The 27,636-nt window shown below is 44.0% G+C and overlaps 3 protein-coding genes across 8 annotated transcripts; 1 reads left to right on the top strand and 2 right to left on the bottom strand.

Moving 5' to 3' along the window:
- Positions 1–1,128: 1,128 nt before the first annotated feature.
- zmynd19 (zinc finger, MYND-type containing 19) lies at positions 1,129–9,575 on the bottom strand. Its single transcript, XM_061698139.1, has 6 exons — positions 9,333–9,575; positions 7,252–7,311; positions 7,057–7,163; positions 6,737–6,877; positions 5,092–5,272; positions 1,129–3,402 (listed from the first exon to the last, which is right to left on the bottom strand). Exons 1-6 carry the CDS (start codon positions 9,381–9,383, stop codon positions 3,259–3,261), a joined length of 684 nt encoding a protein of 227 aa, XP_061554123.1. The 5' UTR covers positions 9,384–9,575; the 3' UTR covers positions 1,129–3,258.
- On the bottom strand, positions 7,251–27,247 carry coq4 (coenzyme Q4 homolog (S. cerevisiae)). Of its 6 annotated transcripts, XM_061698143.1 has the most exons (12): positions 26,986–27,247; positions 25,969–26,112; positions 24,840–24,936; positions 24,656–24,758; positions 24,172–24,301; positions 23,654–23,747; positions 23,324–23,543; positions 22,590–23,043; positions 22,439–22,480; positions 12,749–12,839; positions 12,314–12,655; positions 11,540–11,620 (listed from the first exon to the last, which is right to left on the bottom strand). In XM_061698143.1, exons 1-7 carry the CDS (start codon positions 27,050–27,052, stop codon positions 23,393–23,395), a joined length of 786 nt encoding a protein of 261 aa, XP_061554127.1. In that variant the 5' UTR covers positions 27,053–27,247; the 3' UTR covers positions 11,540–11,620; positions 12,314–12,655; positions 12,749–12,839; positions 22,439–22,480; positions 22,590–23,043; positions 23,324–23,392. The 6 variants fall into 6 exon arrangements, with proteins under 6 accessions (XP_061554126.1, XP_061554127.1, XP_061554124.1 ...); XM_061698142.1 differs by lacking the exon at positions 11,540–11,620 and adding an exon at positions 7,251–7,311 and having other exon boundaries at positions 12,314–12,839; XM_061698140.1 differs by having other exon boundaries at positions 12,314–12,839.
- bspry (B-box and SPRY domain containing) lies at positions 12,276–22,265 on the top strand. Its single transcript, XM_061699281.1, has 6 exons — positions 12,276–12,758; positions 14,196–14,294; positions 15,349–15,579; positions 15,668–15,693; positions 17,291–17,415; positions 20,603–22,265. Exons 1-6 carry the CDS (start codon positions 12,276–12,278, stop codon positions 21,136–21,138), a joined length of 1,500 nt encoding a protein of 499 aa, XP_061555265.1. The 3' UTR covers positions 21,139–22,265.
- Positions 27,248–27,636: the final 389 nt, after the last annotated feature.

The raw sequence follows: 27,636 nt of genomic DNA, 5'->3' as shown, positions 1-27,636 counted from the left end.
GACATTTATTTTTCAAATTTACATGACAGTGGATGAAATCTTGTCAAAACCTGTTTTGGACTCTGGCACGACAGCACAGTGACCCCTGACACCACAATGCCCTCAAAGGGTCTATAGAGAAGGCAGATGGAGAGAATTCAGTAACACAGAAGGTCAAGTTACCGGACCACCAAGCTGGGTACCTAACATCTGCTACTTGTTACCAGAGAAGAGCGCGTGAACTGACTTCAGGGAGACTTTATGCATTTATTTTTTTCACAATTTAAAATAGTTTCCAGTTGTCTTAATAACATCTCTGCGGTGTGCTTTTGTCAAAATACTCAGAGGATTAAGAACGTTATACATTTTTGCAAGCCTGTTTCTTATCATGGTGAAACTGGCTCACCGCTGCTGGGCCAATGGCGAGCCAAATGACAACCAGTGGGCTGGATCTCATCGATGTGTCTTCTCTTCCGCCCAAAGTGCTGAAAACAAGCGAGCGCCCAAGACAGTCAAAACATTTTTGTCGTGCATGGACACATCACTAAACACAAACAATCCCACCTCCCCCTTTGCCCTGCCAACAACTCCAAGTGCTGTTTATAAGAAGAGAATCCATTACATTATCACTGGTGGATGGTTTTCCCTGTTTGTTTTTTTTTAAACCTGGTTTCACGAAAATTTGTCACTTCGAAAATGTCGCTGCTGTGTGAGGCTGCCGACTTTATGTGCTGTCATGTGACGGCCTGGCGCCGTTTGATTGGTCAAACGGAGTCCAATGTCACTAGGAGTTCCATCGGATTGGTGAAACAGTCATGTGACAGCGCCCCAGGCAGAAATCTCTTACAAACCAAAGCATATACACACATACATTACAATACATTGCTCGCTTCACTCACGGAATTTACGTCATCCTGGCTGTCAAGTGCAGAAACTTTGCGTGTAGGCGGTTATGTTAATTAGCCTACTATTACATCACAACAGGGCAGAAGTGCTTTCAAAAATAGGTAGATAAGATTTACAAGGTTGCTTAATTTCACACTTGATGGATGGGCAGGCACTCCAGAGACCTTTTCAGTATAGAAACATTTAACTACATTTTCCGTGCAATGCACACAGACAGAAATGACAGAAACAGATGAGGTTCATTTTTTATTTTACCATCATTTTACATAGGAAAAGCAACTGTGTTATCGCCCGACTCTATTCACATATTGTAGCTCTTAATTTCTAAGTGACTCGTTGTCATATTCTTAAAAAAAAACAAAGAACATGGGGGTGGGGAAGTTGAAATCATACCCCATCTAGGACTAACATGGGAGCCGAGTTTTAGTGCAGTGGTGAAATCCTGTTCACACACACATAAAAAAATACACAATCAATGAGTCGCATGTCAACATAGGGCACACATGCGCCAAAAGTGTCTGGACTCCTCAGCGAAGACAGACTAAGCAGGTGCATTGTGGGTAAATGGAGGAAGGCAAAAAGTGGATACAAGGTGGTTTGTTAATAAAAAAATAAAAAAAAAACTATCCGAAACCAAACAGAAGGGGTGAGGGATTCAAGTTTTTAAACCTTATGGAAGATTTCAGTGAACAGTGTTTTCGTACGGAGAACCTGGAAGGCGTGTGAAAAACAATCTAGTGCCCCGCCCTAACACCCAGAAGGATTACAAAATAAAAAGCTGAAATATGTCTCATACTGTCTTGTCCACTTCAGTTTGCCTTCAAATATCCCTACCACTAAATAGGTTTTCACAAATATTTTAAATAAATAGAGCTCCATTGATAAAATTTAATCAACAAAAAGTGACCCCAAGACACATACGCACGCAATAATACCGTTGGAGGGATTTAAATAATAATTTCACCATTTGTGAATCATTTCAACAGAGCGTTGGTTTTTCTCATTAATTAGCGAAGCCAAAAGTACCAAATGGTCGCTTCCCAATGAAAAGCATGAATGAATCTCCACAAAGCCTGTTTCAGATGAACAGGGGAAAAAAAAAAAAAAGGAAAAAAGTGATTTTCATTGGACAGAAACAAAAATACAGGGTGTTCCAAAAAAATCTGACTTCACTTCAAGGTCTAATGATAGCAAATTGTCACTCAAGTGATCTCAAATTTTAACAAGCTGTCTAAAAACTTTGCTTTACTGGAAGAATGACATTCACTAGCAATCAAAAGGCATTTTGTGAATTAGAATGTTTTTAAACGCAGTCAAACAGGAGTGTGTGGTGAGCATTTCATAGGATATTCAATAAAAATACACCAACTGGAAAGCAGATTTGGACAATAAACTAAGTGCAAGGCAAAACGGAAGACATGTCGTGTCACAGGTGGTGTGCATGTTGAACATATTCATATCACTAGCCTAATAGTGTACTTGTGTACCCAAGTTATTTTTAACTTACTGACACTATCAAACAAAAGAACTAATGTGCTTGCTTAAAAAAACAACAACAAAAAAAAACTTTTTTTTCCCCCTTTGTCTGTGAAGATTCTCAGTCATCCAGGTCATGGTAATTTACAAAGGTTGAATCAAGATAGAAAACATTTAAAAATGACTTAGGGAATTACCAGTACGCTACTAGGCAAACGCTGTTACAAGAGATCAAACATTTTTTGGAACACCCTGCTTTATCAACATTCTAAAAAATATGAACCACAGATGTTCACAAACAGTGGAGATATAAAGGTGACTTAAATGATGGACAGTTTGTACCGTCGGCTGCAAAACAAAAGATATTTATAAAAAAAAAAAAAAAAACGCCACAATTCCGCAGCTACTTTATTAGAGAACAGTGAAAATGTCTAATTGGATTCAATATAAAATTAAACTGGAATATGGCCCCTTTTAAGAAGATGCGTGCGCACACATACCCACAGTCCTTGGCAGAACATACAACGCACACACACAAAATACTGTTAGTGTAATCCAATCTGAACAGAAGATGGCGTCCGTATCTGAGTGTGGTCCAGTTGGTGGGCAAGCCGAGTCGTTACCTCTCACGTGCGAAACGATTAGCAGCAGCAGGTCGAGCTCGGTGGGTGTCGCCAAACCCCAAAAGACGAAAACAAAACAAAAACTTTCCCTGTCGTCCACGTGAGAAGCAAGGAGAATTTAACCAGTTCTGGAAGTGTACGCACATGTTCGTTCCTCACCAACTTCCAATCCACCAGTGAGGCGAGCGCCATTGTCTCTGTGGTTCTAGTCCCTCGCCTTCCCCGTGCCCTCAACCCGCATATCAAAACCCCTTTTTTTCTTCCCTTTTTCCGATCACCGCTCCGGTTCCGACTCCAGCGCCAGGGCCCGCTTGCGCTCCCGACACTGCTTCTTGTGGGCGGGCCAGTCCCTCTGCTGGCACTGCGAGCCGCAGTAGCGCGCCACTTGGCAGCGGCCGCAGATGTTGAACTCCCGGAGCTGCAGAAGACAGTCAAAAGTCACTAAAGGTTTTAAAACATTCTGCACAGAAACAAAATTAATGACATTAACCCTCTGAGCTTGATGTTGGCCGTTTGTGTCCAGCTTGCCTCCTTTTCTGACCCCAACCATTTTAACTGTTAATGCAAATGTAATGAAACTTCCCAAGCATGGGGATAGTTGTCTGATTTTGTAATTTCCAATTTCAGCTCTTTAAATATACAGTGGTGCCTTGAGATACAAGTGACCAAACTTCTGAGTTTTTCAAGATATGTGCCATCGTTCGACCGATTTTTTGCTTTTACTTGCAAGCGCAGACTTGAGATACGAGCACTGTATGGTGGCACGGTGGCAGTAAAATGTACTCAACACACTTTATAATAAGCAGCAGTTTGGCAGACAGTGAACAATTCTTCAGAAAAGAGGCTTCATGTTTTTTTAATGCCACTCCCAGCTGAAATTTACTGTCAGCGGCAGAGATCTGACTCATGGGGCTTGCCGGTGGCAGCCGCCGCAAGCCAGGAGGCCCACGGCACCCGAACCAGGTCCATGGGTCTGCGTTTGCTGGGACAGAGGCGGCCGTGACGGCACAAAACAGCATTTTGAGCACAACGGCTCATTATTTTATGCCGAGACAAGCCCACGACGATATCGAAGCACTTCTAATTTCGCAATATCGTGAATATGGTGACATCCCTACATACGATAATTTTTTTCATCCACTTGTCCGATCTGAAATTTATGTTTTGCTAGCTTGCACGTCGTCCGTGACTGCTTTTGAGTTGCCCGGGCAATCAGGAATCGGTAAACTTCAAGGCCAGCATTTACACATCACACATCTACACAGTGATCTAAATTATAATACATGTAGAACATGCATTAATTGGAGACTCTAAATTGCCCGTAGGCATGACTGTGAGTGCGAATGGTTGTTTGTTTCTATGTGCCCTGCGATTGGCTGGCAACCAGTTCAGGGTGTACCCTGCCTCCTGCCCGATGACAGCCGGGATAAGCTCCAGCACGCCCGCGACCCTAGTGAGGAGAAGCAGCTCAGAAAATGGATGGATGGATTTAAGTGAAATAAATATTTGAGTTTCAGTTGATCTGGGGAAGGTTTTGCATACGTTGTTTCTCCTGTCTATTTAAGTGGAGTACACATATACTGATTACTGGGCCTAATCTGAGCATTTTCTCCCCTTGCGATCAAACTCAGCAAAGGCCCGATAATCGGATGTCTACCTGGATGATTATCCTGTGGTGTGGTGTGTATCAAGAATGATTTTGCCTCATGGATCTGCTGGGGAAACTGACAAGGACGATAATCGTAAATGTTAACCCCGTACAAAATTTATGATCACAAATGTGTGTGGTCGAACACGAGTCGGACCAAGCCATGGCCTTGTTTATTGTGAAGTGTAACGGAACCGCATAGTTAATTTGTATTTTATTAGGTTTTTCAAATATTTTTTTAAGTTCTCTAAGGTATGGTCAAAGAGGTAGTAGCAGGGAAGTTTGTTGCTTTGATTTTCACCATTTTAAGGCTGACTAAATTGGGTAACTTTTCCACTTATGTATAAGACGCACCCTAGATTTATAACAAAATGTTTTGCAAAAATTGCATATGATACATGAGAAACTACGGCAATAATTTGGAACACAGTATACATTTTCTTTACAGTCGAGACTTACCCGCCTCTCGATGAGCGAACAAGGCGGGTAGTGGCACTCGTAGTACGTGCACGAGCACTCCTCTTCCTCCACCAGCTCGCCATTGGCGTTGTAGTAGCGCGTACGGCTCAGCTCCAGGTACTGCTCCTCCACCGGGTCGGCCGGAACCTGCTGGATGGCGAGCCAGTACAGTGACTGCTCCCTGGGGGGGTGAGGAAGAGCAAAATATGACTGACAACAAAAATTATGAATCCAAATCCCAAGGTAACTATCCAATTCTCCTATGATAGTGGGACCTCTATGGTCAAGCGATTTAAAACTTAACAAAAATATGCCTACAGTATCATTCCAGTTATCATAATGCATGATGCAATCATTTTGTGAGGTTAGGACTTCAATTTTGATCTTCTGTGACAGGAATTCACCCAACGCTATCTGTAAAAACTAAAATGCCTTTAACATGATACAAAACTTTGTCGTTTGAACCGTCCTCATGCACGACATCACACAAGACCCCTGCTCACAAATCAAAGGATTGATTCTGGACATGATCTTTTTCTTTGGCTTTTTTTGGGGGGGGGGGTACACTTCCTCCAAAAGAAGGACCAGCTTCAACAAGGGTTGTTTAGAGAAAAGTATACACAAGGAAGTTACATGAAGCTTTGTTATAAAGGTTAGTTTGATTTTAGGTTAGCCCTGTTATTCTGCGGCACAGTATACAATAAAAAAATAAAAAATAAATACAAATGTTCTTCTTTCAATTATCTATGCACATATTAGGCCTGTCACAATACACCAAAGTTAAGATTCGATTTGCATCTCGATTTCTGATTTTTTTTTAAGTCATTATAAATACAACATTTTAAAAATAAATTACAGTAATATATTATACGTGTTTCTTGAGCTTCTCCGGTCCTCTCTCCTCATGTAGTGGGACTAGGATTAGCATTAGCGGTAGCCACAGTTTTGCTCACTCCGGTCAGATGACCATCACCGGTAAAAGTAGTCACCCACAAGATGCATGCGGCTTGCTAAATAAATAAATAAATAAATATAATAAAAATAAATAAATCTTCAATCGAGGCTTATGTTTTATTAATTAACTTACAATAATATTAATCATATTAGGTTTGGTAGCACTGTGAGCTCATATGGCTGTATCTGCAGCGGAAGCACAAACTCTAGGAGCTGGGTTCAGGCTCGTGTCTCAGTACGATGATTTTCGGTTCCGATGTTGTATAGGTGTAGATTTAATATAAATATTTTATATATTTTTATTCCTTAACATGCCATTGACCCATGAACATTTTTGGTGTACCCTGCTTCTCGTGCCAAAAGTCACCTTAGGTTAATTGAAGACTAAATTGTCAATAGCTGTGAATGTGAGTGAATGTTTTTTTAGTTTATAGTGCAGTGTGACTGACTGATGACCACTCCAGGCTGTACCCCACTTCTCTCACCAAAAGTCATTTTAGTTAATTGAGAACTCAAAATTGTCCAACGTTGTGAATGTGAGTTTGAATGCTCGTTTGTCAACAATACATGCGCCCAGCAAGTGGCTGAGGACCAGTCCGGTGTGGGCCCCGCCTAAATAACGATCACTACACCACTACAATGATGACATAACACTTAAGCATCACTTGTAGCTCATAGTTCCCAGCCTTGCCTTTGCTTGCTGGAAAGCTCTTCTGGTTTGGGACTCCAGCCGACAGGGACCAGTCGCAAGTTGTCTAGCCGGTTGTCAACCGTCACAGAGTTGATGTGGATGACTTGGAAACTTGGGGCAATGCCTCCTCGGTGCTTCTCCCTGATGAAACCAGACAAGGAGTGACACTCAAAGAAAAGAAAAGAAAGTGGGGGGCATCAATCAATCGCACACGCAGGCGTGTCATCCAAAAGGTGGTTAATGACTTAATTGTTGAGACATAGGCGGCATCTGGTTACTGTTTACTCAAGGGGCGATTCCCAGATGTACAAACGACTCACCAGAGCAGCTCGTGCAGCGGCCTTCCCGCCCAGCGGCCTTTGCCAATATCGAAAGCGTAGGCAAAGATCTTTGCACCGTTACCGTCGGCATCAACCTCCATGCGTGCCTGGGAGGACATCACATACTTTAACACCGGGTGTACAAAGATGATTTAAAAAGAAAAAGAAAAAAAAAGTTACATTTTCAGTACTTACCTCAAAGGCGTAATTTTCCACAAGAGGGATGTCCTGTTCATCAATCAGTGTGTATTTTGTCTGAGAGAGCAAAAATACACAAGTTAGATTGCATTTCAGATGGCCAAAAATAGACACACTAGACGCTTCATTAGATGCGGGCTAGGGCTGCACAATTAATGGAATTTTAATCGTGATCCCGATTTTGGCTGCAACGATTAAATGAGCCTCATCGTAGGAATTTTTTTTTTTTACATTTAAAATGCAGGCACTGCTGCCTTGTGACCATGCACGACGGACCAATGGTCAAGCAGAACAACAGAGACGTACCGTCCTTGACAGTTCAATATATTGATGGGGATCTTTCAAAAGGTTAGACGCTGATGGACAGTTGTTAATTCAACAATATAGTAATTTCCACCATGAGTTTCACCCTCGGCTACCATTAAATGCTAGGAAAGGTCGAAAGAACCCTTTGAAATTGGTGCGGATGCACAAAAATACACATCCCAGGAATGCATCTCCGATTTGGATTCTTTAGGCAGTGGATTCGGTATGGATTTAAATGCTTTGATATCGATTTAGTAGTCTTTCCTACTGTAAATGGTGATGAAAATAAAAATTCTGTCTAGAACACCTTACTTTTGTCTATTTCTTATATTCCGGATTTACAGGGGAATCCAAAATGACCTCAAACATCAGATTTAAAAGTTGAAGGTGTTGGCTTCACGCCACCGCTACTTTCTTTGGTCGCCTTGCTGTTGTGTTTCGGACAAGTGCTGGCTTCGTCCATACTACACGAATTGCATGCAAAGCACCCCCCACTGCTTAGGAGGTGAATCGATTCAAGAGCATTTGCTGAATTGATATTGAATTGGGGAGCAATGCGTCGATTAATCAATATTTCTAACCAACCCTATTAACAACACAACTCAAATTTAGAAGACATTTATGTTCACTTTACAAGAACTTTAAAGATGACATTATTTTTTAAATAAAAAATTATATTTTCTTAATTTGTTTATGAATGTATTTTTTTGTTGTTGGTTATGTAAAATTTTATGGGTTTTTTTAAGTGCTCTACAAGTTGAACTGAGTATATAAATACAGTGACATCAGTGTCCAAACCACATACATACATCCATTTGTATTATCCCCATATGTTTTGAACAATATTCTCAGTAATACACATATTATTACATTCTTATCTAACAGTGCCTCTCAAAGCCTTTCGCCGTTACTTTTTCAGGAATACAACAAGTCCACGTCAACAGACTACTCGTCACGTTCCATCTCCTCACCGGGATCCGTCAGGTGGCGTGGGGGGGCTACATGTGATCTCTTCCCCTGAGACCCCCGCCCTCCCCGGGCATGCAAAGTGTCGGAAGCACGGCGTCATCCGTATGACACACGGGTGGAAACACGCGACATGACAGCCCAAGAGTGCACGATGATGCCCGCTAGCCGACTTTTTAAACAACGTTTTCCGCACATGGTGTCCCATAACCAGCAACAATCTATCTACTAGAAAAATGTTACATTTGGGGGACAAATTTTGGGGAGGGTGTGTAATTTTCTCCTTTTACTCGGCTTTTTTTCGAGTGGGAGCCAAGATTCGAGACGGCGTCTGGGCAATGGCTTCCTCATCTTGTAATCCAAATCATGTCGGCGCTAGCGTGGCCACGCTCGCTAAAATGCTCGCCGTCGTGTCAGTTTAATTACTCTTGACAGGGAAAGAAAAACGTTTGGCTCCGCAACTGCGGCGTGGCAAAGTCGCGGCGAGCGAAAAACGCCATTTTAGCAACAATATTTAAACAATGACCAAAATGCCGACACCCCCCCTCCCCTCACTAATGCTAGTTAGCATTAGCATCTTACCGCGAGACTGCCTGGTGGTGGCGGCAGCGGCGCTAGCAAAGACGTCCCACCGCCGCCTTCTCTAAATCCGTTCAAACGAGGCTAAATTGTTAGCCAATAAAGATAATTAATACGGCAATTAAACCAAAGCTTGACTAGAGCCACCAACGGTTCATTCCTCCTCCCTTAGAGCTCCCGGGGACCCTCCCCCGGCCGCACATGGCAACCCCAGGATGGCTGCTCACCTTCCCGGCCACACGGCCGAGCCGTACGATCCCCAGTTTGAAGTCCGACATCGGGAAAGCGCGAGGCGAGGGACCCAAACCGGTGTGAAACGTATACGGCGGGGTAGGTAGCCCCCGAAAGCCGCGGTCGCGATGCCGTTCGAACGGCTTAAGTGGCTCGACGTCAGGAGGGACTCGGGGTCTCTCCGGCGGCAGCCCGGCCTCGGTGACACCGCTGTTGGCGCAGGAAAGGAGGGCGAGCTCATTGGGGGGCGGGGCGGGAGCAAACGCTTGTCCGACTGGCCAATCAAAACGATCGTTACGTTTTTTAATACAGTCGCTTCCTGCTTTATCTCCAATGGGCACCGAGTACGGCTCAGGACCACCCATTTATTGTATTACGCCATCACTCTCGTGACCGATCCCATCTATTTTCGCGGGGAATGGGCGATAAACTTGGTGGGATTTGTCAGTCGCGCCACTGCTTTTATTTTTGCGGGTACACGTAAACGCAACAAATCAGCGATTGACGTCACGACGAATGACGTTTTTGGTAAAACAAATAAAAATAAATTTAAAAAAGCAGCCCTGACGCAGGTTTTCGGTGGCGTACACACAGTGCTGCCTTTCAATCCATTGCAGAGGCTACAAGCAAGGCCAAATATATCTATTCTGTAGTGTTTGCCACTTCCAGTCCCCAAAAGAACGCAGCCAATCCAAAAACTAACACTATGTTGCATTAAAAAAAACGGAATAAAAGAGAATGTAAAGTAATAAACTGGGTGAATTACACGTTTTGAATTTAAACCAATCCTAAAACTCGAAGAAAAGACGCTTTGTGGTGGAGCATTGAACCACTTGGGCCAATTGTTTCGAAAATGGGTTAATTACTTGAAGCCTCAGTAACAGTGACCTCTCCTGCTAAAAAGTCTTTAAATCTGAATATCATGTTCTATTTGCAAATAAAGATTGATAAATGTGTAACATATCTGGCTCAGAGCTCAGGTTGTGGGTTCAAATCCGGACTCTGGCTTTCCTTGTGTGGAGTTTGCATCTTCTCCCTGTGCTCGTGTGGATTTTCTCCATGTACTCCGATTTCTTCCCACATTCGGAAAAACACGCATGGGAGGTTAATTGAAGAGTCAAAATTGTCCAAAGGTGTGAATGTGAGCTGTTTGTGCCCAAATGACAGCTCGAAACTGGAAAAAAATCGTAAATTCGGGTCACTCGTACGTCTAGGTACCACTGTATAATGAAATAATCACTTAACCCGCAGTCTCATAACATTACTTGTGCGGAATTTGGGCCTGTTTAGTTGAGCACAATGATATTCTGTGGTATCAGTGACACAGGTCAATTGTACTTTTCGCCATCTAGTGGAATCTAATTGTTCTGCCTGTCACTATACATTGCTGGCCTCCAGTGGATGAACAAAGATACATTATTTGTACAAAATAAAACATCATTTTCAGAATGTTGCAATGTTAAAGGAGAACATTTTGAGCATTTTGTGAGATTAAACTGTTTAATCAATGTAATTGTAATAAGCGTGAATGTCATAAAATTTTATATACCTGCTTTTGGCCAACGCTTTGTTTTAAAAGTGACCCAGTCAATCACCTTTTAATCTTGATGATGTGGCTACCTTGTACGCAGTATAAAACAGTCCCCTTTGTTGGTATAACAATGTCGCACAGTGAAACATTTGGAAATTCTACCCCACAGGGCAAGACAGTACTAGCCTATCAATCAGTCATCCAGTTCCGCACAGATGCTCAGGTAGGAAGGGGGACTCACCAAAAAATACCAGACTTTCACAAAAGCTCTTTTGAGAGTCACCACAGTTTGAAAGGCGATATAGATGGAAAGGTCGTCATTAAAGCATAATAATGAGCATTTGTGCTGCACACTATTGCTGAACAGGGTGTTGCTGAGCTGCGCCTTTACCACTAAAACCTTAACACACTTACCTATGAGATGTTTCTTTCTATTACACCTAACACAAGTGAGTTTTCAGTTATTGATACACTTATAAAGTACTGTACTTCTGAAAATATAGCACCGCTCGCCGGTATGAATGCGACACAAGCAACGTGATTATGTATGTACTTAAAAACAATATTTTATACACTTAAGCCAACTAAAAGAGTGACTGGGTATTAACATTAGGCAAGATGAAGCTGAGTACAGTGGTGTCAGAGATATACAAAAAAAGTGACACGACTTACGAGTTATTCAAGACAGGGCATTGGTTCCGCAAGCAGAACAGTCCAGCTGCAATTGATTCAATCCTTTAAGAATGACTTGACCTGGTTGAATGAAAGTTGAGACACGAGAGCGGTATGGTTGCAGTGAACTCAACTCAACTCACTTCACATGAAGCAGCACTTTGGCAAATAGTGAACAAGTCATCAAAAAGAAAAAGAGGCTTCAAGCTGTTAGCGCTACTTCCAGTTGAGGTTGACTGTCAAACTAAACATAACGGAAGCTGAATTACACGTCGTGTATTTAACACAACCACATAGCTTAGCTGTAAATATGCTATCTTAATGATAATGCTAACACTTAATGGGAAACACCATATATCAGGGGTCACCAACGTGGTGCCAGGTAGCCCCCAATGACCTCATAAGAAGCCCGCGGGCCTGTCCTAAGCATAGCTCACGGGTGATGGGACATTGTGATTTTCTAGGAATGTTGTGGAAGTGATCATTTGAAAATGTAAACAATGGGAGCGATTTATCGAAATAAGGTCTCTCACATTCATTTTTCTCTCATTTTCTTCTTATTATTGTGAGAAATCATTAACGTGATCAGTGTCTTCACATAAATTAATATTAATAATAACATATTACAATAACATATCATTAAAGGTAATTTGTGTATCAAACTGGTAGCCGTTTGCATGAATCAGTACCAAAGAAGTAGCTCTCTGTTTCAAAAAGATTGAACAACAGTGCTGACATGTGTTTTGTGTCTCGCGACTTCCGGGTTCCGCTCACCTGTAACACCTGTGTTACAGCGCAGACTCAGTTCCGTCCCTCCGGTGCACCTGCTGCCATGATGACCGAGGAGCTGAGCGAGTTCACCGCTCCGAAGGGCGGCGTGGAAACTTCCCCGACGGTAAAAAGCGAGGAGATGAGCACCGCGGAGGAGCAGCCCATCTTCGCCGCGCTGGTGGGGGACACCTCCGCCACCGCCGCAGCCGCGGGGGAGAAGCCAGGCGGCGGGGCGAAGGCACCTGCTGCGACCGCTGTCATGTCCACCACCTCCGACACCGAGTCCGGGATCTTCTCCGGGGAGAGTGAGACGTGCGTGGAGCACGAGTCCGAACTGGACTGGTTCTGCGGGACCGAGTTGAAGCTGATTTGCTCCCACTGCGCCATTGTAGGCCCCTGCCACGGACACACCGTGACCCCCCTGGCCGACAGAGTCACCGCAGTCCGGGTGAGTGTTCTTCGTCGTCGGCTCCTCCTCCATCTGCTTCTTTCATAGATACGAGGGTCTCGGTTTACGACAGATTCGTACCTAAATCGGAAGGCATCGTTCACCAGGATAATACGTACTTAATTACAAATTACAGCACGTTTACCATGGTACTACAATACTTTAAATCCCAAATTACAGTTCAAAAAATAAATAAAACTGTACTATGAAAAGCCGTTACTGTAAACCAAATGGAAAATAAACATTGTCATATATCCGTTGTGCCAACAAATCCATTACGCACCGTTTGTAACCTCAAATTGTTATAATTTAAGTAAATATTTGCATGACACTTTTAGGCCATGAATGTCAAACAGTAAAATGGAAAACAGTAACTATGGTGGTGACTGAGCGTGCCATCTTGTGATATTCGTGCGCCAAAGTTTACAGAAACCTATCGTAATGATTAATTAATTCAGAATTACAGGAAATATTGGTATAAAAAAAACCCTTCAAGGCCCAAAATGTAAAACAATCAAATGAAAAAACAGTAAGTACGACGTAACTGAGCATGCCTCCTTTTGCCAAGTGACTGCGTATCCTTCCGCCGCGCCAAAATCGAGAGCTAACCTACTAATATAGGCCCGATGCCTATTCCGATATTTGGCAGAGTAAAATTACGATAACCGATTAAACGTACGATTATTAAAAAATACATATAATGGGTAAAATAGCTTCTGTTTTGGTACCTAACACTTTACAACAATAAATATATGAATTACAGACATAACATTGGACTTTTTTTACAATACTTTGTCCTTCAGTATTTTTTTACCTTTACAACAGAGAGAAAAATTGGCTAATATTGGCCGATTTTTTTTTGGGGGGGGGGGGGGGGGGGACAGGCACTACTAAGGAAGAAGGGAATCCCTTATTACAGTAAAAAAATACAGTATATATTAAATATACTTCTAGGCCATAAATGTAAATCAATCAAATGGAAAACAGTTCAATAACTGAACATGGCTTCTTTCTTTCTCTGCCAATGTTCTTACGTACAAGCTTAAATATACAGTATACTAAAAATGCACTACAAGAATTTCTTTCTAACTAACAATGCTTGCACACATTTCTGTGAAGGGTGTGGCTTTACATTGGTCCTTGCAATGCTTTTGTTCACCGAATGTCAAAAGATGTGGACATTTGCTGTGAGCACATACCAAAGCAGCCAAGAGGCCGGCAGGGGATTGTGTGGAATTTGTGTTTACTGAAAGCCCAATAACTCAACATCCAAATTCCTGTAAGGGTGTGTGACATTTCTATCAGTTTTTTAAAAAATGTATTTATTTATTTTTGATCATCCTCATCTAATTTCTCTCCCAAGACAAGATTTTCTCGTTGGATTTCTAGCGTGCAGCTCGTTCATTTTTTCTCTCCCACTCCCTCCCTCCACACCAGAATCAACTAGTGGACGCGTGTGAGAAAATACAGCTGCAGGCGCTGAGGATGGAGCGCTTCATCGACCACACGCTTACTGTTAAGGAGCAAAAACTTCAGGTGGGAGATGAGTCAGAGCCTTCAAAAGGCCACGTAAATCTATTGTATTTCATGATACTTAATACATAGGTGTCAAACTCAAGGCCCGGGGGCCAGATGCGGCCCGCCACATCATTTTAGGTGGCCCGCGAAAGCAAATCATGCTCGTCAATTTCCGTGATTTTTGTTCAAATCTGTACCCAAATTCCAAATTGTCATAATAATAAACAATAATGTTGAGATATTGCATTTTTCTGTTACCAAACCCTTTGTCTACAGTAACTTAAACAATACTTAAACAAACTATTATCCTTGTCTTTCAAAACTAGTTATCCCTCATTTTGTTGTATAATGGTAATTATATGTTTTGGTGACTAAACATTAGTACGTCTGCCTCACAGTTCTGAGGACCTGGGTTCAATCCCCGGCCCCGCCTATGTGGAGTTTGCATGTTCTCCCCGTGTCTGCGTGGGTTTTCTCCGGGCACTCCGGTTTCCTCCCACATCCCAAAAACATGCATGGTAGGTTAATTGAAGACTCTAAATTACCCGTAGGTGTGAATGTGAGTGCGGATGGTTGTTTGTTTGTATGTGCCCGGCGACTGGCTGGCAAACAGTTCAGGGTGTACTCCCGCCTCCTGCCCGAAGATAGCTGGGATAGGTTCCAGCACTCCCGCGACTCTTGTGAGGATAAGCGGCTCAGAAAATGGATGGATGGATGGTTTCACTGTTCTTACGGCCCTCTGAGGGAAATCATAACTACAATGCGGCCCGAGACAAAAAATAGTTTGACACCCCTGCTTTATAGTATCTGCAAATATGAAAATAGATTTTTGTGACCATGACTAATGAGTTCCCCAGAGATTTTTGGAGTTACGAGCCATCGCCTGCTCAAATATTTGCTGTGTTTCAAACTTGAACCATGTCACAGACTCATTTTGACCTGTTATGCTTAAAACAGTAGAAAAACTTGGATTTTGATGGCATGCGACCTTGCATCGTGAATGCTTTACTCCATATCCATACACACTGTGTCATTGTCCAAATACTTTTGGACATGTATCGTACTGGTATAGGTGGAAGCGAGCACTGCTCGGGAGCGGGTGGTGGCCCGGGTCAGTGCCGCCCGCGAGGCCCTAGAGGAGGAGGAGCAGCGCCTCCTGGAGGAGGTCCAGCGGGAGGAGGAGCGTGTGGAGCAGTGCCTCCTCACCCAGAGGGCTCACTGGGGCCAGGCCATGGCCAGCCTCACGCATACACGCGCCCGCCTGGTGCACACCCTAACCCACTCTCCTGATGCACAGCTGGTGGTGAGGGTCATTATCCACATTCTTTGGGGGGGATAATAGTATTACAAAAATAATTGAATAATTGCTGTATCTCTGTCTCCAATTATAGACGAGCATTCAGGAGATTGGTGAAAGGTAAAGCAGGGCAACATGACTTTGTTTTTACATTAGGTACACTTTCACAATTCTACTGTAATGAGATACAACACAAGTGCTCCAGAGACTGTCTGGTTAGTTAGTTAGTTAGTTAGTTAGCTAGTGTTGATTTGTTAGTTACTATTCATGTTTTTTTTTTTGCTCACTTCATAGCTCTGTGTTATATAAAAATACTGCTTTGGTGCCATCTTGTGACATCTTGGTGCCAAGAAACTATGTTGAAGTGAGTTGAGGAGCTTCATGTAGTTCTTTGCCACCATCTTGTGGCATCTTGGTGTCAAGGGACTACAGTGGACAGAAAATGTCTACACACCACTGTTCAAATGCTAGGTTTTTGTGACAAAAAATGAGACCAAGAGAAATATTTTTTTCCCACTATTAATGTGGGGTATAACCTGTACAACTCAATTAAAAAAAAAGGGAAGTAAAAATAAATGACTGAAGTATGGTGGTTGCACACTTAAATCAGACCATAACAAAACGTGGGGAAATGTGTTATGTTCCGATTAAAACATGGCTGAAATTTTTGTTGCTGACAGCATAATGCTTCAGGACTATTTTTCTTCTGGTGGAAGTGGGGCCACCCGCGACCCTCATGAGGGTAAGCGGTACAGAAAATGGATGGATGGATGGAACTGGAGCCTTAGTTACGGTGGAGGAAATTGCGAAAAGATCGAAATAGCAGTCAGTGTTTGCACCAAACCTTCAAGCTGCTGCTGGGAAGCAACAAAAATGTTAGGAAAAGCCATCTAGAAAAGCTGAACTTTATTTGGGGTTTAATTAGATGCACTTAAAATGCTGGCAGGTGTGTGCTGACTCCCATTTAACATGAGTTTGAATGTGATTGGTTGTCAACGCAGCCACATTCCCAATTACAAGAGGGTGTGCACACGTGTTCAACCACTATTTCAATTGTTTATTTTGACGCCCTCTTTCCAACAGATACAAAAAATTCAATTGAGTTGTACATATTTTGGGTCACATTAATGGTGGAAAAAGCTTTGAAATTTTACATCTTGGTTTTATTTTTTTTACATCACAAAAACTTGGCATTTAACAGGGGTGTGTCGACTTTTTATATCCACTGTATGTTGAAGTGAGCTGATGAGCTTAATGTAGTGCTTTGCCACCATTTTGTGGCATCCAGGTGCAAAGGAACTATGTTGAAGTCAGTTGAGGAGCTTCATGTGAGGCTTTGCCACCATCTTTGGGCATCCATAGGTAATTATAAACCTTTTTTCAGTCCCTATCCCCCGCTAATTGAATTATGCGCTGGGACAAAGTAGGAAAATGACCGACCTGTGCCAGCAGACAGAGCAATGATACGAAAAGTTTGCTGCGTGTGGCAGTTGTTGACATTTGTAATGTGTACTACTGCCACCTGTGGGAATGGAGTGTAATAGCATCGCTCGTCATGTCTTAATGTCTCGGTTAGTTTGACCTTGTCAGACTCTGTGTTCAAGTTGTCTTTTCTTTGATACAGCTCTTGTGTTGCATGTGTATGATGCAGCTAAACCTGTTAACTAGTGAAAATGCATCAGATAAAATCAATGTGCCTTCTTTCTGTGTGTTTTAGAGTGGAGGAGGCTGAAGGCGTGGGCAAGCCGTGTGATACAGAACAGCTCAACATGAAGCCAGGCTGCAGTGACAGCCAGCTGCTCAGGGGAATTTGGGCCTCCGCCATGATGCACAGACCAAACGGTCAGTCCAGTGCATTATCCATACAGTGGGTCCTCGGTTTAGGACGGACCCGATATATGACATTTCCAAGTCACGAAAGGATAATAAGTGGTCACGTGGCACAAGAAGATTCCCTTAGTTACTGCCGTACTTCATGTTTTTCAATTTGATTGGTTTATATTCACGGCCTATAATTGTCCATCCATCCATCCATCCATTTTCTACCTCTTATCCGAGGTCGGGTCGCGGGGGCAGTAACTTTAGCTGGGACGCCCAGACTTCCCTCTCCCCAGCCACTTCATAAAGCTCTTCTGGGGGGATCCTGAGGCGTTCCCAGGCCAGCCGAAAGACATAGTCTCTCCAGCGTGTCCTGGGTCGTCCCCGGGGTCTCCTTCCAGTGGGAGGTGCTCGGAACAGCTCACCAGGGAGGCATCCGAATCAGATGCCCCAGCCAGATGTGGAGGAGCAGGGGCTCTACTCTGAGCTCCTCCCGGATGACCGAGCTTCTCACCCTATCTCTAAGGGAGATCCCGGACAACCTGCGGAGGAAACTCATTTCTGCCGCTTGTATCCTGGATCTTGTTCTTTCGGTCATGACCCAGAGCTCGTGACCGTAGGTGAGGGTAGGAACATAGATCGACCGGTAAATTGAGAGCTTCGCCTTTCGGCTTAGCTCCTTCTTTACCACAACGGAACGATACAAAGTCCACATCACTGCAGACGGTGCACCGATCCGCCTGTCGATCTCCCGTTCCATTCTTCCCTCACTCGTGAACAAGAACCCCAAGATACTTGAACTCCTCCACTTGGGGCAGGATCTCATCCCCGACCTGGAGAGGGCACGCCACCCTTTTCTGACTGAGGACCATGGTCTCAGATTTGGAGGTGCTGATTCTCATCCCAGCCGCTTCACACTCTGCTGCGAACTGCTCCAGTGAGAGTTGGAGATCACGGCTTGATGAAGCCAACAGAACCACATCATCTGAATTTCCTCGAAGCCGTCCGGAAGTCTTTCTCCACCGAACTCCTCCCATACCCGAGTTTTTGCTTCAGCGACCACCAAAGCTGCATTACGCTTGGCCAGCCGGTACCTATCAGCTGCCTCAGGAGTCCCACAGGCCAAAAGGGCCCGATAGGACTCCTTCTTCAGCTTAACGGCATTCCTCACCGTTGGTGTCCACCAACGGGTTTGGGGATTGCCGCCACGACAGGCCTTACGGCCACAGCTCCGGTCGGCCGCCTCAGCAATGGAGGCGCGGAACATGGTCCACTCGGACTCGATATCCCCCGCCTACCCAGGAACATAAACAAAGTTCTGTCAGAGGTGGGAGTTGAAACTACTTCTGACAGGGGATTCTGCAAGACATTCCCAGCCGACCCTCACAATACGCTTGGGCCTGCCACGTCGGACCGGCATCTTCCCCCACCATCAGAGTCAACTCACCACCAGGTGGTGATGAGTTGACAGCGCCGCCCCTCTCTTCACCCAAGTGTCCAAGACATGCAGCCGCAAGTCCGATGATACGACCACAAAGTCAATCATCGAACTGTGACCTAGGGTGTCCTGGTGCCAAGTGCACGTGTGGACACCCTTATGCTGGAACATGGTGTTCGTTATGGACAATCCGTGATGAGCACAGAAGTCCAATAACAGAACACAGCTCGGGTTCTGACCGGGGGGGCCGTTCCTCCCAATCACGCCGTTCCCTTATGATGACGACAAACGATGGACTCAAACGATGGACTCAGTTTTTCCTTGCCTGGATCACCGGGGCCCCCCTCTGTAGCCAGGCCTGGAGGTGGGGTTCGAAGGCGAGCGCCGGGTGGGCGGGCCTGCACCCATGGGGCCGAAAGGGTAACGTGGGTCCCCCTTACCATAGGCTCAGCACCTCTGGGAGGGGCCATAGGGGTCGGGTGCAGTGCGAGCTGGGCGGTGGCCAAAGGCAGGGACCTTGGCGATCCGATCCCCGGCTACAGAAGCTGGCTCTAGGTACGTGGAATGTCACCTCTCTGGCAGGGAAGGAGCCCGAGCTGGTGTGTGAGGTCGAGAAGTTCCGACTAGATATAGTCGGACTCACCTCCACACACAGGTTGAGCTCTGGTACCAGTCCTTTTGAGAGGGGTTGGACTCTCTTCCACTCTCTTCCAGTCTGGAGTTGCCCAATAATTGTTATTCATACAAATGTCCACAGTTTTTATGAATTTAATACAGTGCCTTGAGATACGAGCGGCCCGAGACACGAGTTTTTCGCGATATGCCGATTTTTGCTTTCACTTGTGAGCTAACTTGAGATACGAGCGCTATATGATGGCAATATATAAACTCAAATTCAACTTACTTCACAACAAGCAGCCCTTTGACAAACAGTGAGCATTTAAAGGTTCCATATTTTGGCTAATTAAACATGGACTTAGAATAAAAGTGTCAAATTCAATTAAAAAAAACACCTTGGTTTTGTCATGCGAGTGTCCAGAAAAGGCCCCTCTGACAGCAACTTGTGCTTGACCCAGTTTTGTATCCACTTTGTCCATATTTGGCTAAGACCGTCCCCTTTCCTCTCATCTGATCTGACTCGGCTGTGAGAGCACACGTTTGTTACGTTAACAGCACTGGCTTGAGAGCGGAGAGGTAGGCTGAGAGCTTCGCTGGTGACGTAGAAAAGCTCGATAAATTCAAATGACCTGATTTCAGGTGTCTCGGCAGAAAAACGTCTGGAACTCAGGCATGTGTGGACAATTTTTATTTCTATTTCACATGTTTACTGATGCACCATAGAGCCAATATAACACCCCACATCCATCCATTTCCTGTACTGCTTTATCCTCACAAGCGTTGCGGGCGTGCCGGAGCCTATACCAGTTAATTTAGGGCGAGAGGCGGGGTACACCCTGAACTGGTCGCCAGTCAATCGCATACTAGAAAAAATGTATTTGGTCAAATATGGCGCATGTATCAAAAAAGAGACTTTGAGCGGTGTAATGCTATTCCCAGTTTAAGTTTACTGTCGAACTAAAACACAAAACACAAAGAATTACACGTTTTTAAAACATCCAAACAATGTTGCCATAAGAATGGCCCGCTAGGTTAATGCTAACATATAAGGGACATTCTGTTTTTTCAAATTTGGGTAACGTCGTTGACCGTGGACCCCTGTACATCATAGAACAACATCAGCTCTTTCGTGACATCCCGTCCTTGTGTTTGCAGTTTACAGTTTGTCCTCTTTAAAGTTTGAGGAACGCACCGCTAATCCCCTCCTGTCGCTCTCCGACGACCGCTGTACTCTAACCTTCCTCCACAAGAAACCCCGCCAGCCGCTGCCTTACGACCCGGCGCGCTTCGACTGCTGGCCCAACGCCCTGGGCTCCCTCTCCGTGTCCTCCGGCACCCACAGCTGGGCGCTGGACGTGGGCCAGAGCGGCGCCTTCAAGGTGGGCGTCTGCTATGCCGGCCTGCAACGTAAAGGCTCCGGGGACGAGGCCCGGCTGGGACACAACGACCAGTCGTGGGTGCTGTCCCACTACGACGGTGAGTACTCTTTCTGGCACGGAGGCGAGAAGGCGCCGCTGCGGGTGGCGATGAGACCCCAGAGGGTGGGCGTTCTGCTGGACTGGCCAAGTCAGACTCTGCTCTTTTACGAGCCTGAGTCCGCCGCCGTCTTGCACTGCGTTACGCATCACTTCTGCGCCCCCTTGCTGCCGGCGTTCGCCGTGACTGACCAAAGTATAACCATATTACACTGACACTCCCAAAGCGCTCTATAGCACAACATATGTCAACAAAGTGAAAGCAGGGATGTTATTCCAGTAATCCCCTGCTATTCAATTAGCGGAAAAAATGCAAGTAATTAACCCCCCCCCCAAATGTTTATAATACAGTGGTGCGTTGAGATATGCGTTTAATTCGTTCTGTGGCCGCGCTTTTATCTCATAACACTAGTATCTCAAATCTTTACCCATTGAAATGAATTGAAATCCAACTAATCTGTTCCATATCCCCAGAAATGTAAAAAAAAAAATGTCCATGTTTTTTTCATAATATTGCTCTCAGCAGTATTGAACTGTGTAAAACACACAATAATAACAATAACAGTTGTAACACAACTGTATCTAATGTAATCTCCACTTCCTTGTTCTTCTTCTTCTGTGTGGTCTTTTGGCAGTTGGCAAACCAGCCTAATGGCACATTACTGCCTCCAACTGATAGTATCTGCCCACTGCTAGGAAGCCAATATGAATTAATGGTGGCCGGATGTTGTGATGTGTGCTGCCGCCATCTAGTGGTTGGGGTCTGACGTGCACTCAGTCGAGATGTAGCACTCCTTGACACCAATGTACTTCTTTCTTATTAGTAGACAGGGCTTTGGCGGCATCTTAAGTTGTTTCAGGAGGAGCACACACAAAAAAAACGTGAATTTATTCTGTTTTTGTGCTCTCTCTGAAACGCCCTCAGTTGGTTTCAAGGAACTATGTTGAAGTAAGGGGAGGAGCTTCTTGTTGACAGAAACAAAGTCTTGTCTAAATCAAAAAATAGCGGTTTGGTGCCATCTTGTTGCATCTACAGGCAATTATAAACCTTTTTGGGAGTGGGGGGTCAATTAATCATTTTGTGCTATTCACGACTGGGCTCGATCGCTATAGTGAATAGTGAACGGTGAGTATGCGGGGGATTACCATTATCGTAGCTTCAGATTGAAGAGTAGGCTTTGATTAATTCTTGATGATACAGTACTTTATTGACGCATATTTGACTGATTGACATTTTTTACGTTCATTTTTATAATCTGCCCAATGCCAAGGCTGTTTGTACAAAAATGTCATTGTTTGTGTTGTGAGTAAATGAATGGTTAAAGTGTTTGTCTGCAGCAGTCATTCATCTGCCTGTTCTCGATCCATTTCAATCACAGTAATATCAGCAATATAAAACCATCCATTTTCCGTACCGCTTATCCTCACTAGGTTAAGCTGGAGGCTATCCCAGCTGACACACATACATAAATCTAGGATTTCCCCAAATGGGTCAAATCACAGGAAATGTACGTACCTTTTAATAGCTTGGATACCAATAGTTGGGTCTATGTAGTTCCTGCCCAAGTGTGAAGAAAAAAAGAAAAAAAAAAGTCCATCTTTGTGTCTGTGAACAAGCCCTTCTGAATTTACGTGCCATTTATACATAACTTTATTTAATAACCCACCGCCACATCAGTTTCTCCACATTATCAGCTATGCTCGGTGAAGATCCGGAGCCACTTTGAACAGATTACTGTCATGTGGAAACACTCACATCCATCACAGGTGTGACACCCCTCCTGTCACGTCAAAGCTAAAAGGTAAGCAGAGCTTCACTGGGTTTTGTTGGATGTACAGAATAGCGATGACCAATAACTTTACCTTCTGATGAGCGACACATACGTGATTGCTTGGTTAAGTTTTTGATGTGGTGGTGCCTTTACAAATTAAAACGCTTGTATTGTCTTTATGGGTGATTGCTTTTTTACACACTCTGGGAGAAGCTGCTTGCTGGTCTGGTCAATACCATCAGCTCCACCACCGGTCAACACGGTAACAAGAGTCATACTCACCATTGGCCCAGCAATTTATGGCGCAGGGTGACCATTGGCTCATTAGCATGAGACAGGGCTACCATCTCTAATGAACAAATTTCAGACAGAAAAAGTATGTAATTTGAACCACAAAATTGGACAGACATGGTATTAAGACACCTGGGAACTGTTTTAAAATTGCGAAAAATTCATGTAATTTGTCTCTTAACACGTTTTCCAAAAAGCCACAAGGGGTCAGCATTGTCACTCATTAACGACAAAGTTAAGGCTTAGACAATCATTTACTCGTCATAAAACAGTGAAAAGGGGCTTTACATTTATTCATTTGATATAAAAATATACATTAAACTCTCAAGCACACCCACCAAAAAAATCTCAACACATGATTCCATCAAGTGTTTATAAGTGTAAGTTTGTGAATGCTATGCTGGCATCTATGGGGGCGGTTGGATGTTGAGTTCCCCTCTCAGGTCCACCAGGCTCTGCTCCCATCGCCTCTCGTAGAACACGCTGAAGACGCAACGGGCCTGCCGACCATTCCGCACCGCCCACGGGCCCAAAGATGTGACCAGCGACTGGAGACGACTGGGGGGAGATTGTAAAGGGAAACAACTTGACAAATCAGCCCGATTCCCAACACACAACAGAAGGTGTGTTAATAAATGAACAATTGACGAAGAATGACCAAGCCATACCTGGCATTGAGCCGAAGAGGCCCCAACAGAGCTCCAAGGGCACACATGGGGAGGCCGGTCTGAGCAGCTTCGAACCATTTTACGGCCACTTCACCTGAGGATACAATACGGTTTTACGTTATGTTGTGGAAATTTCTGTTTGCTCATGTGAGATGGTAAAAAATGATTCAGACTAGGGCTGTCACTATTGAATATTTTTAGAACCGAATATTCCATCAATTGGACACAAAATTATTTTGCAAAAATATTTTTTTCCGATTACCGTTCATCAAATGATTATTGTTTATTTGGTATTGTTCAATAGTTATACAAAACCAAATAAAAATAAATAAATAAAATCAAATAAGCATTCTCACACAAGAGGGAGTTACAGTATGTTGTACACACCAACCTTTTTGAAACTGCGAGCTACTTCCAGGCTCCAGATTAATGGGAAGGGCTAGAAGTCTACACTTCTTAAACTTCAGGTTCAACTACATGTCAATTACAGGTTATTCATACAATACTATACTACTCACCAAGCATGTTTGTGGGCATTCCCAGCAAGGTGTGCAGCAGGTCGTGGACCTCTCTGTATCTCTGCATGACGTAGGCCAGCTCCTTGTTGTCCACGAACTTCACGTCGACCCTTGAGTCGGGCGTCACATGCTGAGGAGCCAAGAAAAATGTGTTAAACACTGGCAACATTTCAGATTACAGTAATCCCCAGTCAGGAATTTGCCTTTTGAAAAGTATTTTCCCAAGTGTTCAATGAAACTATATACTGTAATGTATGAGCACTGAAATAAATTGACTTTTTTAATGTATTCCAATTCATTTAGATGTACCTGTAAATACCTATTAAAAATGATCGCTTAAAAATTTATGATATAGCAGGGGTGCGCAGAATGTGCTGTATCGCGGATTTTCACCCATTGCTGCTGGACCTGGAACATAATGAACGGGGGTATGACTCTAGGAGATTATCCTGAGTGTCTTTAATTCGAACTGAGCATTACGCACATTGTCTTCCAGGAACGTGAGGTATTCCCGACCAAAGGATCCCTCGGGTAAAGAGGCCATCTTTTGCAAATCGAGCGTGGACAGGCGGATCCTTGGCCTCTCCCTGCAGTTTAGTGACGACAAAACCCCAAAATATTTTCTGTGGCTGGAAGACGGCGTTTCGGAAAGTGTCGCGCCAACTCACGTGAGAATCACATATCCCTCAGGGTCGTTTCTCATGCGGTCTCTGAGGTTTACCAAAGCCAGGTGGCCCGTCGTCTCTCCGAGTACTGCAACCATGTCTGCGGGGTACAGTTTTTACAATGGTACATTTCCTCTCTGATCTACTTAGAAAACAGTTAAGCGGGGTACACACACACTGATAATCGGGGCAATTTTGAATCTGATTACAACCTTTCAATTAAAATCAGCAAAGCTAGATTATTGGATGTCTATTAAAGATTATCCTGTGGCGTTGGGGGTGCTAATAGTGATTGTTTTCCTCCCGGATCTGCTCAGAAAAGGGTCGGTGCTGACAATCGTAAATGTGAATTCTGTTCAATGTTTACAATGGCAAATTCTTATCGGTGGTCCACACCGGTGAACAAATATAGTACAGCATATTTTACAGTAGAGCGGAAGCCCATTCATCCTCCTCAAGGCGTGGTACACCCTGGACTGGTCGACAGGATGTTGCAGGGGTGCACACGCATGCGCGCGCACGCGCACACACACACACACACACACACACACACACACACACACACACACACACAGTGGATATAAAAGTTCTACGCACCCTTGTTCAAATGCCAGTTAAGTAAAAACAACTGAGATAATTTTGGTTTAACTTGCGTGTTTTGGGAATGTGGAAGGAAGCCAAAGTACCTGGAAAAAACTCACGCAAGCATGGGAGGGTGACATAAAACATCCTGAAAGGTCGGACGGATGATCCGACCCCGAACCTCAGAAGAGTAAGGCAGACGTACTAACCACTAGCACACACCTGCTGCGCACAGCGGAAGCCGTTTAACGGAAATGAAAGCCTGTGACTTTTTACTGACACACAAAAATAATTCTGATGAAATAAAAATTGCTGAGGTCTGGGAGACATTCATTTGTATTTTTTCACCCATAGCCAAAGTCCCTAAAGATGAAATGAAACTCAAAAAAGCTCACAACATCAGACACCTGCTGAGTAACACAAACGACTTTCCTCAATGAAACTTTCAGGGTGACTGATGTGTGTGGGCCTCATCTACTTTTTTTCCTCCTCATCTGCAAAGAAGAGGGAAACAGGTACAGTAGTTACAGCCCCTATTAGTTATTCTCACCATGCCTGTAGGGGTCCTGCAGTGCAGCGACCCCCGAGCCCACCGCCAGCAAGGCCTTCTGAATCGGAGAGGTGGGGATGTGACCGGGATAGAGTTCTTCATGGTCACGACTATCTGTGAACTTGCTCCTGCAATTGACACATGCTGCAGAGACCAAAAAAGAGAGTATGAACATGTGAAAAGCTGACACAAATAACAAAAAAAATTCTGATTGTAAATGGCAACACTGTATTCCCCGTTACATCAGGGTTCACCTACTGCGTCCTGGCTACATCGCAGAATTTTATGTGGAGTGAATTTTCTTGTCCATCAGGGAAATCCCTGCTACATTGCAGAAAGCTGCATTTTATCACAGTTGTCTATGTTTTTTCTGTCTATTTACTTACTTACTGTCATGCTCTCGCATGTAGGAAAGGAGAGCCACAGTCTCAGGTGTACATTTCACACTCACATGCTGACGTCACACGCCACCTGACCAAGCCCAGCCTCATAGACACAGATCCAACACAAGGCACTACAGTTTGTGCATTATTTTCTTTACATTTTATCCTTGCATTTTTTTATAGTGTTCAAATATGTTAACAATGTATTTTAAAGGTGTGTTTTAAGAAGTTGAAATGCGTTTAAAGCGTGTGGGTTAGTTTTAAATAGGAGTTTTTAGGGAGATGTGAGTTCGACGTTGTGAAGTTCTGCTTGTGCTGCGTCTGCTGGAAATTGGAAATACGAGCGACTTGGTCGATTTCCATACAGCACTATATGGCTCCATTTAAGGCGCCATTAAAAAAACAAACTGTTCATTTGTACAGAATTGCAAATTAATTGGAGTACAGATAACGAGGATAAAACAATCGCTGAACCCAGTAGTAAAGTCCTCGGTCCCTGTTGTTAGCAAAGCTTCGACCTCCACCGCGTCATTTACACTAGAGCGATTAATTCACGTTTTAAATCGTCTTCTGAAACGTTGAACGTCACCGTTCTTCCCGTAGCAGCTGACACGTCAGTGGTAAAGACTCATACCGTACGTTAACACTGCGGAGTGTCGGTTACCCAGCCGTTGAAGCGGTTTCGCCACTCGCGGCAACATTATTTAGACGCCAATGCACATGCGCAGTCACCTCGTTCCTCTTAAAGAGGTACAGTGAGTGGTGTCGCACTTTGAAAATGTCCTTGTTTAACTGTAGGCATCATGATAGCCACAAGGTCACCCAATTATATTTGCAAATTGATGTTATGGTGGCAAAATCAAACGCAAATTCGTTGTTTAGGCAATCTTGATCCCATCCCTGTATTCCACTTTTCCATATCTAATATGGCGTCACCATTAACGTACGATTTAGAGCTGTTATACTGTGTGGTGTGCACGGAAGACGCACTTTCGTCCTCTTACCTGTTTACGGTTGTGATGTTAAATGTGATGTTAACACCACATGCAACCGTCAAAATACTGACAGTAAAAAAAAAACAAGAAAAAACGGCGCAACATGTTTTAACACCGATTTACTGGCAGCGACGTGAAGTGTAACAAAAATAAGTGTGTGACGTCACGCCGGGAAGTCGTGTTTATTTTTTTCTCAACGACACGACGCTGATACGTTAGCAAAAAGAAATTTAATAATAATAATGATGACAAATAGTGATCCTAAACATACACCCTTTGACTAGACAGCC

The sequence above is a fragment of the Phycodurus eques genome, chromosome 15 (assembly GCF_024500275.1).
Source record: "Phycodurus eques isolate BA_2022a chromosome 15, UOR_Pequ_1.1, whole genome shotgun sequence".
Taxonomy (NCBI): domain Eukaryota; kingdom Metazoa; phylum Chordata; class Actinopteri; order Syngnathiformes; family Syngnathidae; genus Phycodurus; species Phycodurus eques.
The sequence above is the reverse complement of the archived record's forward strand: the minus strand, read 5'-3'. Positions and strand labels throughout refer to the sequence as shown.

Excerpts from the sequence above, each read along its gene's own strand:
- zmynd19 (XM_061698139.1), bottom strand. The coding sequence starts at position 9,383 with ATGTCGGACTTCAAACTGGGGATCGTACGGCTCGGCCGTGTGGCCGGG. Across the intron at positions 7,312-9,332 it reads TCGGCCGTGTGGCCGGGAAG|ACAAAATACACACTGATTGA; the intron begins GTGAGCAGCCAT and ends TTGCTCTCTCAG. Across the intron at positions 5,273-6,736 it reads GAGCTTTCCAGCAAGCAAAG|GGAGCAGTCACTGTACTGGC; the intron begins GCAAGGCTGGGA and ends TCACCCCCCCAG.
- coq4 (XM_061698142.1), bottom strand. The coding sequence starts at position 27,052 with ATGTTGCCGCGAGTGGCGAAACCGCTTCAACGGCTGGGTAACCGACAC. Across the intron at positions 23,748-24,171 it reads AATGCCCACAAACATGCTTG|GTGAAGTGGCCGTAAAATGG; the intron begins GTGAGTAGTATA and ends TTGTATCCTCAG. Across the intron at positions 23,544-23,653 it reads CCTCTTCGGCTCAATGCCAG|TCGTCTCCAGTCGCTGGTCA; the intron begins GTATGGCTTGGT and ends ATCTCCCCCCAG.
- bspry (XM_061699281.1), top strand. The coding sequence starts at position 12,276 with ATGTGTTTTGTGTCTCGCGACTTCCGGGTTCCGCTCACCTGTAACACC. Across the intron at positions 15,580-15,667 it reads CTCCTGATGCACAGCTGGTG|ACGAGCATTCAGGAGATTGG; the intron begins GTGAGGGTCATT and ends CTCCAATTATAG. Across the intron at positions 17,416-20,602 it reads CATGATGCACAGACCAAACG|TTTACAGTTTGTCCTCTTTA; the intron begins GTCAGTCCAGTG and ends TTGTGTTTGCAG.